General features: G+C 45.6%; 1 protein-coding gene across 6 annotated transcripts in view; it reads left to right on the forward strand.

Moving 5' to 3' along the window:
- The window catches only part of sox5 (SRY-box transcription factor 5), a 278,008-nt gene that overhangs the window by 237,500 nt on the left and 28,008 nt on the right, over positions 1 to 12,500 (forward strand). For 5 of the 6 annotated variants that reach the window (XM_053688041.1, XM_053688042.1, XM_053688043.1 and 2 more), the window contains 2 exons: positions 6,856 to 6,982; positions 11,354 to 11,439. In XM_053688041.1, coding sequence (XP_053544016.1) covers positions 6,856 to 6,982; positions 11,354 to 11,439 — 213 coding nt within the window. The remainder of the gene's footprint in view (positions 1 to 6,855; positions 6,983 to 11,353; positions 11,440 to 12,500) is intronic. The other variant, XM_053688040.1, reaches the window with a different exon arrangement.

Genomic DNA, 12,500 nt, shown 5'->3' on the forward strand with positions numbered 1-12,500 from the left:
ATAAATCTGATAATCATAACGTCGGTTAATTTACCAAGTAAGATCGTTCAACCTCATATGATATGCTCAGCTCAGGTGTAAGCCTTTTTATTTTTTTTTTTTATTTTTTTTTTGCATGAAAGAATCTTAGAAATTAATTATCGGAAATGTAACTCTACTGAAAGTAGTTAAGAACCTTTCGGGCTTTGGCGTATTGATCAGATCTTTTGCTTCCAGGAGGTGAAGTTAAAGTTCTGCGCCTTGATAGTCGGTACTGAGCAGTTTGGGAGCTGAGTGAAGTCGACTGGCTGAGTTCTGGGACTATGAGAAGCTTCGAGAACAGTAGGAAGCGTTCACATGTACCAAACCCACATGCCGTGAAGCTAAATATGACAGCACTCCTACCGAGCATTTGAAAGACTTGCTCTGTGAGTGGAAACTTGGTAAACTCTTCAAGTGGCTACTCGGAGCTAACTTTAAGCACAAACACGACGCACCTCCCGTCAGGGGCCACCTCTTGCGGCTCCCAGAGGCAGCGCTCTTCAACACACCACCGAGCGTTTCTGCTTTCAGTCTCATTAAAGGCTTTGGACCCCTGGTATTGCTGCTGAGTGAGCTGCGAGAGGACATGCAGATAAATAGAAAGCACCTAGCGAGCGGCTGAAGGCTCACACACACACACACACACACACACACAAACTGGCATCTATAATACATTTCCATGCTTAAGAAGAAGCGTAATAGCAAGGCCTTTGGGTGAGCACCGCCGCTGCCTGCTGGCTGACTCTTATTAAAGCCTCTCTGTTCCAACAGCCACTTCCTCCCTGCACGCACCCTCGTTTTCTCATTAGCAGCTTTTCTCAGCACACCTCCTCCAGCTCCGTGGGAAGCCATGCCGGTGTCAGAGGATTTGCCGCGCTCGGTTTCGCCACTCTCTCGGCATGAGGCCTCTTCGAGAGACGAGTGGGTGACCGGGCCTCCCGCGACAAATTTGATCTGCATCACTTCATCCAACGTTTAACAGAGCCTGGCCTCTAACTCAAAGGGAGACGTGCTACATCAGAAGCGCTAACAATCGTCAGCGACCGTCGGCTGACTGCACCTAACTCATTCGCGTCTTCAAACTAACTCGTTTAAAAACTTCAGACACACAGGCGACGCTAGCTAACGGCGGCTCACGCAAATCCCATTATCGTCTACCTATATTCCCGTGCGCTAACCCGATAAAGCGCGTTGAATACAGCGTGAGCCTGGTTTAAACCAATCCGAGTTAGTTAGCTAAGCGCCGCTAGGTTGGATCGTATAATTCATTTGCTTACAGGCAGAGAGGCTTCTAGAAAACAGAGACGGAAAATAAGACTGCGAGACGCTCATCGGCGCGAGTCCGGCTCCTGCACACGGGAGCAGCTAACCCAATTGGCTGTGTAATTGTTTCATTTGTCTCATTACACTTAAATGAATGTAATTGGTGTTTCTCCTTACTGTGAGCAGGTTGTGTGTGAGCGTAAAACACCGCCTGTAGTCCCTTCAGTCTCTCACTATTTTATACTGACAAATACAAAGATACTAAAGAAGTAACAAAAGAAAGGATGGCTAGTTACATTCGGTGTAGATCGAGTAGGGCGTCCAGAGACGTGCGTTGTAGGCCGATTGGCATTTCCACGTGCATGTATGATTGTCCCATGCGATGGGTTGGCACCCCGTCCAGGGTGTCCCCCGCCTTGTTCCCCGAGTCCCCTGGGATAACCTTCAGGCTCCTCACGCCCCTGTGTAGGAAAAGCGGTATGGAGAAATGGATGGATGGGTGGATGGATGGATTGAGTAGGGCTGCGATGGAGAGCAGTATTATACAGCTGTAAGTGAAGTACATTTTGTTGTCTTCATTGCTTGCGTTAGCGGTTGATCATCGGCAACAAGAGCGTACTGTCTGTAGACATTTCTCTCACCCAGCCAGTGTGCGCTCACTAGGTGAGAGGTTTTCTCAGGAGGTTTTCTCAAGAAGTTTTCTCAGGTTACTTGTATTATAGGCAGATGCTGTAGATATTTTTTTCACAGAGCGCAGTTTGCGGTCTGCTTTACAGGGATTGCCGTCATTAGTTGTGAAATGCGTCCAGATCGCTGTCATTTCGTGTCGCCTGTTCATTGGTGCGACATTATACAGATAGAATCATGTGGTATCGAATGTTGGTATCGGAGCCTTTTTTACAAGTATGAGTGTCGGACTGGTACCCGAGACCGGTAGTGGCATTGATGCCTTGGATCCCTAGTCCTTCATTTGTGTTGGCGCTCCCTAGATGGCTTGATGCTAAAAACCCTTCTCTGTTAGCTGGGTTTGTACATGTAGATCGCAACAAACCTCAGCCAAATGTTTAGAGCAATGCATCTGAAATCAGATTTGTCCAGTGACTAGTGCAGATAGCGCGCGGCAAAGGCCATGAAAGCAGGGAGCTTAGCCGTTGAAAGCCTAATCACTGAGCCCTGGTCAAGGGTATATGCACTGTGTGCCACGGCAAAAGGCAGGCGACGCTCTAGTCTCGGCTCGCCAGCTAATGGGAGCTATTTGAGGAAGGACACGCAGGCAGCGGAGCAGATGGGCACCGTGCTATGCCCACCTACGGCGGCCGGCTGACGCACCGCCTGCACTCGCGCCTAATGGAGGGCTTATAAAAGGCAGGCAGCACCGGCACAGGCCCGCCACTCAATTTCATTAGCTGCTAATCAGCCAAAGGTGCCCTTGGCTCACAGAAAAATAAAGGCCTGTCCGTCTGGAAAAAAAAAAAAAAAAAAAAACCCCCACAGAAGAATACTTGGAAAAAAGGTTGAAAATGGATGTCTGTTAGTGGTTAAAAAATTGCAAGGTCGCTCGGCTCAGCTGAGGCTTTGAAGAAAAATACTCGGAGCAGCATTCTGGAGTGTGTGTTAAACCGCAGTGTAGATTCGCGTGGTTATTTACTGATCTTATAGCTGTGTCCTCCATAGCATTTTATTTTTGTTTATTTTTGTTTATTAAAATGAATCAACCTTCAACTAAGTGTACAGTCGACCAAATCAATGAAGGTGGTTTTCACAGAGTGTATGTCCACTGACAGTAAGCTAGCCCAAGTTAATGGCCTACATACACAAACGGCATGATAATATTAAGCGCTAGCCACTCAGCATAGCTATACAAATTAATTATTGGTTATATGCCTACATTTCCCCTTTTCAGCAGCAGGTCACGGAGGCTCGGCTTTAATTGCCGGAGCATATGGCTGGAAACAGATTTTAGCTGTGGGACCCACACTTTCTGCCACTGTACTTCTCCGCTCAGTAAGATGTGTGCCATATTGTCAATGCTGGCAGCTATTGTTCCACTCATTTACTTCATAGAGCTAATTACTCCCTAATAATAACTTTACCTTGGAGTTTTTCTCTCTCCTTTGCCAGCAAACCTGTTCACACTACATATGTTAATTATCGGCACATCTTCATTATGTTCAAAAAGCTTTAAGTTCAAGCTGTGCCGCCTGGCGAGACACTCCGAGTCAGTTCGCTGCCAACTTTCCACTTTTTCCCCCGGTTTATTTTTTTTTAATTATTATTATTTTTTTTCTTTAGCACTCTGTCTTCCCTTTCTCGCATCAAAAGTCTAGAAGCAAAAGTTCCTCTCATGTTGTCTTCTGAGCTGCATTTTTTTTAATCTCTCCATTCTTTTCTGTTTCTTCTTCTTCTTCTTTGTTTTTTTTTTTATTATAAGGAGTGCTGTCTTGATTAGAAGACTTGCAATCCAGCGGTCCAGGGCTGTTAGATCTATTTCCTCTTCATGTACAAGTTTATGAGTTTAATATATTTCTTAGATCATTCCTCCAGACATCCTCCTGGATGTATTCACAAATCTCATCCTCATCCAGATGCTTTGAATTCTAACATCTGTCTCACTTTGTATGTGTACCAGCTCTTTCAAAAGTGTTTGTATAGTACATTATTATGAAGCTTTAAGTGTTTTTGTGATCTCAAATTTAAAAATTCATGTGATTTTTTTTCTTTCTTTTTTTTTTTTTGTCTCTTGAAGACAAGCTCACTTGTTTTCTTGTTAAGGCTCTTGACAATGGCCGACTTCACTTTACGGCTTAAGATGAACCTTTCAAACAAAGGTTCCTTCTGTTTTGTGAAGGAGAGAAAAGCACGGAGAGAAAGAGCCATTATGGAATGCAATATAAAATAGCCAGCTGTTGAAGGGCAGGATTAGTCGTGTTTTCACCGAGCCCTTATCCCAGCCTGATTTTATTCTCTGCAGTATTGTGGAATGTCCTGCAGCATTCAAGAAACAAGAAGCTAAACAGAGAAAAGGCCATGAGAGCGGTGGACAGATATGACCATGGAAAAGCAAATTAACTGTCTGTGCATAAATATACTGTACGTATCATCAGCTAGTTGTGGGCAGAGGCAGTGTGTGTAGGCCAGCTGTTTTGGCGATCTTGCTAAAGCGGTTTTCTGGACTGCCATCAGATCCCCACAGGCTCTGTTCAGCCTGAACGTCATGTCCCTGCCCAGTGTTTGTAGATCACCAAGAGCAGTGGTGGTCAACCGGGAGATGCCGACCCAACAAAGTATTTCCAAACCAACCAAAATACTGTGGCAGAACTGACCAACTGTCAGTAGCTGAAGTTAGTTCATGAAGAAAGGGTCGAGTATTCACAGACTGTTTATAGGCAGTCTTCAGAAAACTTTAGCTTACAGCTTTCCTTCAGCCTGTCGCACACACATTCACACAATGGGGGAGGAAACTGGAGTACCCGGAGGAAACCCCCGAAGCACTGGGAGAACATGCAAACTCTGTGCGCACAGGGCGGAGGCGGAAATCAAACCCCCAACCCCAGCGGTTATGCCAGAGCCATATCTCCCTCCAGTTCTTGCCTGGTTTCCCAGTGAAGCTAAGCAGGATTGAGCCTGGCTAGTACCTGGATGGGAGACCTCCTCCTGGATGGGAGACCTCCTGGGAAACTAAGGTTGCTGCTGGAAGTGGTATTAGTGAGGCCAGCAGGGGACGCTCACCCTGTGGTCTGTGTGAACCCTAATGCATAATGTATAGTGACGGGGACACTATGTAAAAATGTTTCCCCACTATGTTTCGGCTGAGACGTTAAACTGAGGTCCTGACTCTCTGTGGTCATTAAAATCAGGACACTTATCGTAAAAGAGTAAGGGTATAACCTCTGTGTCCCTTCTCTATTATGGCCCCCTAATAATCCCCATTCCTGAATTGGCTATATCACTCTCTCCTCTCCACCAGTAGCTGATGTGTGGTGGGCGTTCTGGTGTACTATGGCTGCCGTCGCATCTTCCAGGTGGATGCTACTCACTAGTGGTAGTTGAGGAGATCCCCCCTCCCCCATACTATGCAAAGCACTTTGAGGGTCTAGAAAAGCACTATATAAATGTAACTGTAAAAAGAGGTACGAGGCAAATGTGCCTACCATTGCGCCAAGTGTAGTAATCACGTACATTACCAATACTGTGGATAGAGATAAGGTTGAAAAACAGTGGACTATCCCTTTCAGAGGTTGTTTGAAGTAGGTTACTTTCTGGTGTTTTACTTTCATTTCCTCCTTTATAACAATACCACCGACACTGTTCCATATTCAGCTCTAATGCCATTTCGTTTGTAACTGGAAAAACCGAGCCACCATGTTTTAACTGTCCTCGGCTCGTTTGAAAACACAGACGAACCTCTAAGCTCTACCAACTCCTACAGACTAATCTTCCCACGGGTGTGTACGGCCTACAAGCAGAGCATGCGATAGCCGTCAAACCTCAAGAGCGTCTGCGTTAGTGTTTTACATGCGTGCAATCATTAGCACGTGCTAGCCGGTGCTAACATGACCACGGAGATGCCGCAGGACCGTAGCAGCATGCCGAGATACAGGCAGCACCAAAGGAGCATATGTCCAATTAAGGACTGAAAGACAGAACAGTAGTGTAGCGCTTGTGATTCTTCCTCACAGGGGGCCTATCGGAACGTGGTTGAAAACAGAAAAAAACGGAAAACAAAAGTGGCACTAACATCTGATTTGATCAGTCCTGGGAGCAGGAGTCCCTGCCGTTTTGTGGTTCACCAAAATGGTGGGGTAATTATAGTGTGGTGAGAAGGCAAGCGGCCCCAGACGCTGTGGTGGGACTGAGAGATTACAGCTATGTAAGAAAGAGAGAGAGAGAGAGAGAGAGAGAGAGAGAGAGAGAGAGAGAGAGAGAGAGAGTTTCAGCTTCATATGTTTTAAATGTTTTAGCTGTGGTTAGCACACATAACTCACTTTCTGTAGCTTTAAATCAGATGCACAGAATGCAAACCCTGCTCATCTCCTCACCTCACCGACTCTGTCTGCGAGCATCCCAACACGTTCACATTCGCACAGTCACTGATGTCACTTCTGGAGCCTTTGTGTTTTCCTGGCAGTGCTCTCATCAGTAGAACCATCTGTCCTCTCCTTCCCCACACCCATGCGCTTCAGACTTGCTTCTTGCCAAAGTCGCTGGCTTGGTTTTTTTTTTTTTTTTTTTTTGTCTGCAAGAGTGTGCTTTTTTCCTTCTCCTCTTTCTCTTTAAAAAAACAAACAAACCCTGAAACCTTGTGAAGAGGCATGGCACCTTGCCGAGCACAGTGGGCCCAGATGTTACAGGAGTTTTTGGGAGCTGCTCCATGTGACGTGGTGGGTTTGGCAGTGACAGGGTGTCGTTTCTGCTCCTCTTGTCAGGGGACAGGTGCAGAAGGAACTGTGACGGTGTGTGTGTTTATTTGATCCCTTGTCATTTTGTCTGCTCTGGCTGCGTCACTGTTGGCCGACATACCGACATTTCCTTTCTCTCTCTTTCTTTCCCGCTCTCTCTCTGTCTCTTCAGCAGGTCCAGGGTCAGCTGCCACCTCTGATGATACCTGTTTTCCCTCCAGACCAGAGGACTCTGGCAGCAGCCGCAGCCCAGCAAGGATTCCTCCTGCCCCCAGGCTTCAACTACAAACCCGGCTGCAGTGAGTGTCTTATTTCTAAGATCACAATTCAAAAGTATTTGCAAAAACACAACTTCAGAGCTGTGGTAGGGCAGAGTCATAATGAATGTATTATCAAGGGGTGTGGTTAAGCACACCTGGTGATATCCAATCAGATCAGCTCAGGTTTTGGGTTGAATTAATTTGTTTTGTTACTCATTCTTCTTGATTCATATGGTACACTATTCTTCAACTTTCCGATTGGCATTTAGTTGTGTGTTTTGGTTGGGGGTTTTTTTTTATTTTATTTTTTTTGCTACACTCTCCTTTGGTGTATCTCTTTTATCTATAAATGCTTTAATTAGTACTTGTATTCATTTTCCCTAGCAAATAATCAAAGGTGTGAAGGATGTACCCTTGAGGGTCACCTTGACAATAAATGTACAGCTGGTACAATATCTTTTTTTTTTCCGACAGTGCATGGATAAAATGATTCAGTCAGTTGTATTTAGTTAGTACTTGAGGCAAGTAACATATTTATGTTGAAATGGGGGAACATTATCTGCAAAATCAGGCTGTTAGAAATGGTAAGTTTGTTAAGGCTTTGCTTGTTAAGAAGACAGGGAAATACCTTCTTGTCTTTGTGTCTATACTTGCTGGAGGTCTAAATTCAAGGCAATTTTGGAACATAGTAGTCTCAAACAGATTTTGAATGTGCAAATTAGAGATACACTGCATTTATACTACTTGCATCAGCTTGAGTCGTCTTCTTAAACTTTCTAAAAAAAAAACACACAAAAAACCGTCTCAGACAATAGATCACCATCTCGGCAAGAACTTTTGAACCATTCTGCTGTTCAGCTTAGAGCCTCTGATAGTGGATTGGTGAAACCAGATTGTTCAGGCCATTGCTGGGCACGTGTTTTATGGCAAGCTCCTTTCCACTGCCTCAAGTTCAGCCAAGCGACAGCAAGGCCTGTTTGTCTCTTCCACATGACAGACTCTCAGCTCTGTGCTTTTGTGTCCCTGTGCCTAAGCGCTCGGCAAGTACGACTAAGCGAAGGAGAAGAAAAAGAAACGCAGAAAACTTCCTCTGGGGTTTTGCTTTTTTTTTTGGCCGTAACAGTCCAACTGTGAAGCAATGTGTTGTTTACCGCGAGAGGCGAGCGAGCTGTATGCCAGCAGCGAGCATGCTGAATGTGGAGAGAGTGACCTGCCCCAGGTTGCCACACATTAACACGAACCGCCGCCAGTACATGCATCCAAACAGGCCTCGCACACACACACACACACACACACACACACACACAAACACACCTCCCTCCCAAGACGGGAGCGGTCCTCAGCTCCAGCTCCGCCCACCGCACTTCACAGTTTCCCAAACAAGTCCCCCTTCCTACCACACACACTTTCCCTCCCACACCCCCCTGTTTTAATTACCACTAACCACACCGTTGCACACTGCCCAACTTTTTCAATTACGCATGTGCTTTTTAGTGGCGCGAGATAGCCTGCCTAAAGCAAAAACGAGAAAAAAAATGGCGAGGAAGACCAAGTCCCTCCGGCGTGGGCCAGGTCCAAGGGGGGACCCTTGTTCCCACCCGACTTCCCCAGAGTGGGACCGGCGAGTCACAGCCTCCACGCCAACACCAACATGTTTGCTTTCTTTTTTTCCTCTCTCTCTCTCTTTTTTGCTCTTTTGTTACAGCTGTTCCCGAGAGAGAAATAAAATAGCTGGAATTTTTCTGTTTGTTTAGGGACTGACACAAGAGGACAAGGAGGGAGAGCAAAAACACATCATCTCCCCAGAATACATCCTTGAACCGGGTCCAGAGCACTCTCCAATATGCAGGCTGGGGTTGTTTTTTAATAGCGACAAGAGTTGCCTGGGAAAAAATGTTTTTGGATAATGGGTTGGGGCGTCTGGTTTATTGCTAACTGAGACAGGGTCCTGCTTCCTCTAGTCTTTTTTCTTTTTAGAGTTTAGAGACAGACAGCATGGAGTCTAAGCTAGTGAAGAAGGCCACAGGGCTGTCCACTCATCCACGCATGTAGACATCCTGTGTAGAAATGTGTGTGAAAAGTGCTGATGCTCTGAGAACCGCAAAATGGAGGATCTCCCAGCTTTCTGATCTATTTCAAAGGATGTTTCTGTGATGTTAAACAGACATGGTTCTTCTCACACACTCAACTGAACCTCACATTCTATGCATGGCATGTCCAAACAAATAATGTGCTACACTTATCATTCCAGTTATGAATCATAGGACAACCTAGTGATAACAATAATCAAATCCTTTGCAGTATTCTCAGAGGCCTTTTGCATCGTCTGTCTCTACTTCCCTGCTACTAACCAGTCCTGCCACTAGTGACCTTTCTCCCTGGTTTTCTCCTATCTGCAGGTGGGCACTAATAAGTCCATCCATTCAGTCTGTGAGCTCTGATTCATCCGAGAATGTTTGGATGGACCTTGGCTGAGTGGCTAGAGCCAACTTCTTCACATTAATTACTGAATGTCTTTTTATCAGTGCTTGCGTCTTCGACCCTTCAATCACACTTTCATTACAGAGTGTGGTGAGAGCACAAAAGATGGCTTTGTGGATGATAGAGACAAAAAGAATAAAGGGAGGAGGGAGGGTCTGTGGTGGAAGAGAGAGGATTTTTGGATAAGAATGAGAGGAAGGATTGGAGGTCTATAGACAGGTAAATCAAAAAAGGGTGAAAGGAGGGCTGAGATTGAAGATGGAGCTGTTATCTTCTTTGTTAATTATTGATATTGAGGCAGGAACTGTGTACCCATGCTCTGATTGTTTACAGTAGCATCGGGGGCAGGAACTATAGAACTGTAGTCTGATTAGTTACAGTGGCATTAGGGTAGGAACTGTGGAACTGTGGTCTGATTAGTTACAGTGGCATTGGGGCAGGAACCGTGGAACTGTGGTCTGATTAGTTACAGTGGCACTGGGGGCAGGAACTGTGGAACTGGTGTCTGGTTGGTTACAGTAGCATTGGTGGCAGAAACTATAGAACTGTGTTCTGATTAGTTAGAGTGGCACTAGGGGCAGGAACTATAGAACTGTGGTCGGATTAGTTATAGTTAGTTACAGTGGCACTGGGGGCAGGAACTATAGAACTATTTCTGATTAGTTACAGTGGCATTGGGGCAGGAACTGTGGAACTGGTGTCTGGTTGGTTACAGTAGCATTGACAACAGAAACTATTGAAATGTGGTCTGGTTAGTTATAGTTAGTTACAGTGGCATTGGGGCAGGAACTGTAGAACTGTTTCTGATTAGTTAAAGTTAGTTATAGTGGCATTGGGGGCAGGAACTATAGAACTGTTTCTGATTCGTTATAGTTAGTTACAGTGGCATTGGGGCAGGAACTGTGGAACTGGTGACTGGTTGGTTACAGCAACATTTGAGGGAGGAATTATGGACCTCTGGTCTGATGGTTAGAGTAGCATCAGGGGACAAGATATGTGGAACTGATGTCTGTTTACATTAGCATTGGGGATGTAAACTGTGGCTCTGTAGTCTGGTTGTTTACAGTGGCAAAGGGAGCAGGAACTATAGTCCAGTTGGTTACGGTAGCATTTTGAGCAGGAACTGGTCAACTGTGGTCTGATTGATAATAGGTGGCATTTTTGCAGAATGTGATCTGATTGGTTAGAATGGCAATTTTAAGCAGAAACTGTGTAGAAATCGAGATGGGATTTGGGGACTGCACAGATGTGCATCATTTCCCAGTCACGGAGCCCTTTATTTTAGGCCAAAAGCTGTACTACAAGCCGGCTAACTCAGAAACAGAGGTAAATAGGCATGAAATACAGCACAGTGCCCTGCAACTTAAAGCTCTCGTATGATTTGCTGCTAGTTCTGTGTGCCACCACTTTACATTTAACGTGGAGAGAAAATGAAGGTGGTAGACACAATCCAATAATATTATGCATCACAATTAGTTGTATGACCAATTGCTAGTGGAGTTCAAAGAGTGATAAATGTTAGCTGATGACCTGGTTCATCAACATTTTACCCCGGTGAGTACGAGAGGCATCAAAATGACCAAAAGACATACTACTGTACTCTTAAAAATGGTTCAGTCTTGCAATGCTAAGGGACCTTTGGTTTGTCCCTCTACGCCAGTGGTCTTAAGACTTAAGGCAATGATTAGATGGTCAGGTGAGCATGATTAGATTTGAAGCTAAAGTCTTCAGATTTCCAGGTACAGCGTTGGTGTCCACTGCTCATGGAGAACCATTATAGAGTCTAGGTAGGACACTCTAACAGAGGGTATTAATTTCTTGTTTCAGCTGTAAGATGCTCTCGACTGAAAGCGTAAATGAAAATGTTTCAGAGACATGTAGAGACATTATCTTGACCTGCATCTATGCCTTTATTTGTTTCTTTCTCAGATGACCCATACCCCCTTCAACTCATCCCAACCACCATGGCAGCTGCTGCAGCTGCCACACCAGGCCTCGGACCCCTTCAGCTTCAGGTAAGATTAGCGTGTCGGTGTTTGTGTGGTTGGATGCATCTTAACAAATAGACAGCATTCTGTTCATGGGCACGGTCACATAGGGGTTAAAGTAGGACTGAGAAGAATTTACTTTATTTTTACCAAGTGTTCCTTGAACTATGGTCGAAAAATAGGGTGGTAAAATAAAACAACAAACTCAAGGACTGGCAAAAAAAAAAGAAGGACCTTTTGTTGCATGCCTCTTCTTATGAGAACAGTCTGTCCCCACAAGTGCAGCATTACGGGTCTGAGAGAATCTCTGTGTACGAGAGATTGTGTACAAGAGAATGTGTCCTTGTCCTCCAGCACAGCTTCTCTCTTTTTCCCAACCTCTCAAACTCTCGGCACTTTTGTTTTCGGGGGTCCCGAAGCGGCTGGTGACAATGCCTACTGTTCTGGCTGCTTCTTTGCGTCATGCCAACTACGGGTTGCCATAGAACTGGGCCTTTGTGAAACTCTGAGCCCCTGAGACAGAGAATGCAGGCCTGGCTCTGGGGCGATGATATTGTTCCGACTGGAAAGAGAAGACCATAGAAACTCTCTCTCTCTTTTTGGGTGGGTGGTTTTGGGTTTTTTTGAGTGGGGGGGTGATGGTTGGAGCGAGTACAGAAGCAGAAGGAGCCCTTGACTGAACTGAAAGCAAACACAAAAAAAGAAAACAGCGGCTGAATAGAGCAGAATGGAGAGCGAGCTGAGGGAGTGTTGAGCTGTGATGGAGCTCTCCTGTCCACGGCGTGGTAAACATGCGCTGTCTTTCTTTCTATCTCTCAATCTCTCGGTCTCTCAGGTCTTTCTGTGTTTCCATCTATCTTGCGCTCTCTTCCTTCCTCGATCCCTCCCCCTGTTGCTGGCCAGAGGAGGCTCTTGTTTGCTCTGTGAGCATGCTATAAATCTCCACTTTGCTGGAAAAAGGAGTGCACATCTGCTGCAGCTTTCAGTGTGCATGTGTGTGTGTGTGTGTGTGTGCCTGTAACCCTCCTCTGGGCCGTACTCTGGCCACCGCTAGTCTCCGGTCCTCAGGTTAAGAGCTTGGCCGTTTG

This window comes from Ictalurus punctatus, chromosome 19 (genome assembly GCF_001660625.3).
Source record: "Ictalurus punctatus breed USDA103 chromosome 19, Coco_2.0, whole genome shotgun sequence".
Taxonomy (NCBI): Eukaryota; Metazoa; Chordata; class Actinopteri; order Siluriformes; family Ictaluridae; genus Ictalurus; species Ictalurus punctatus.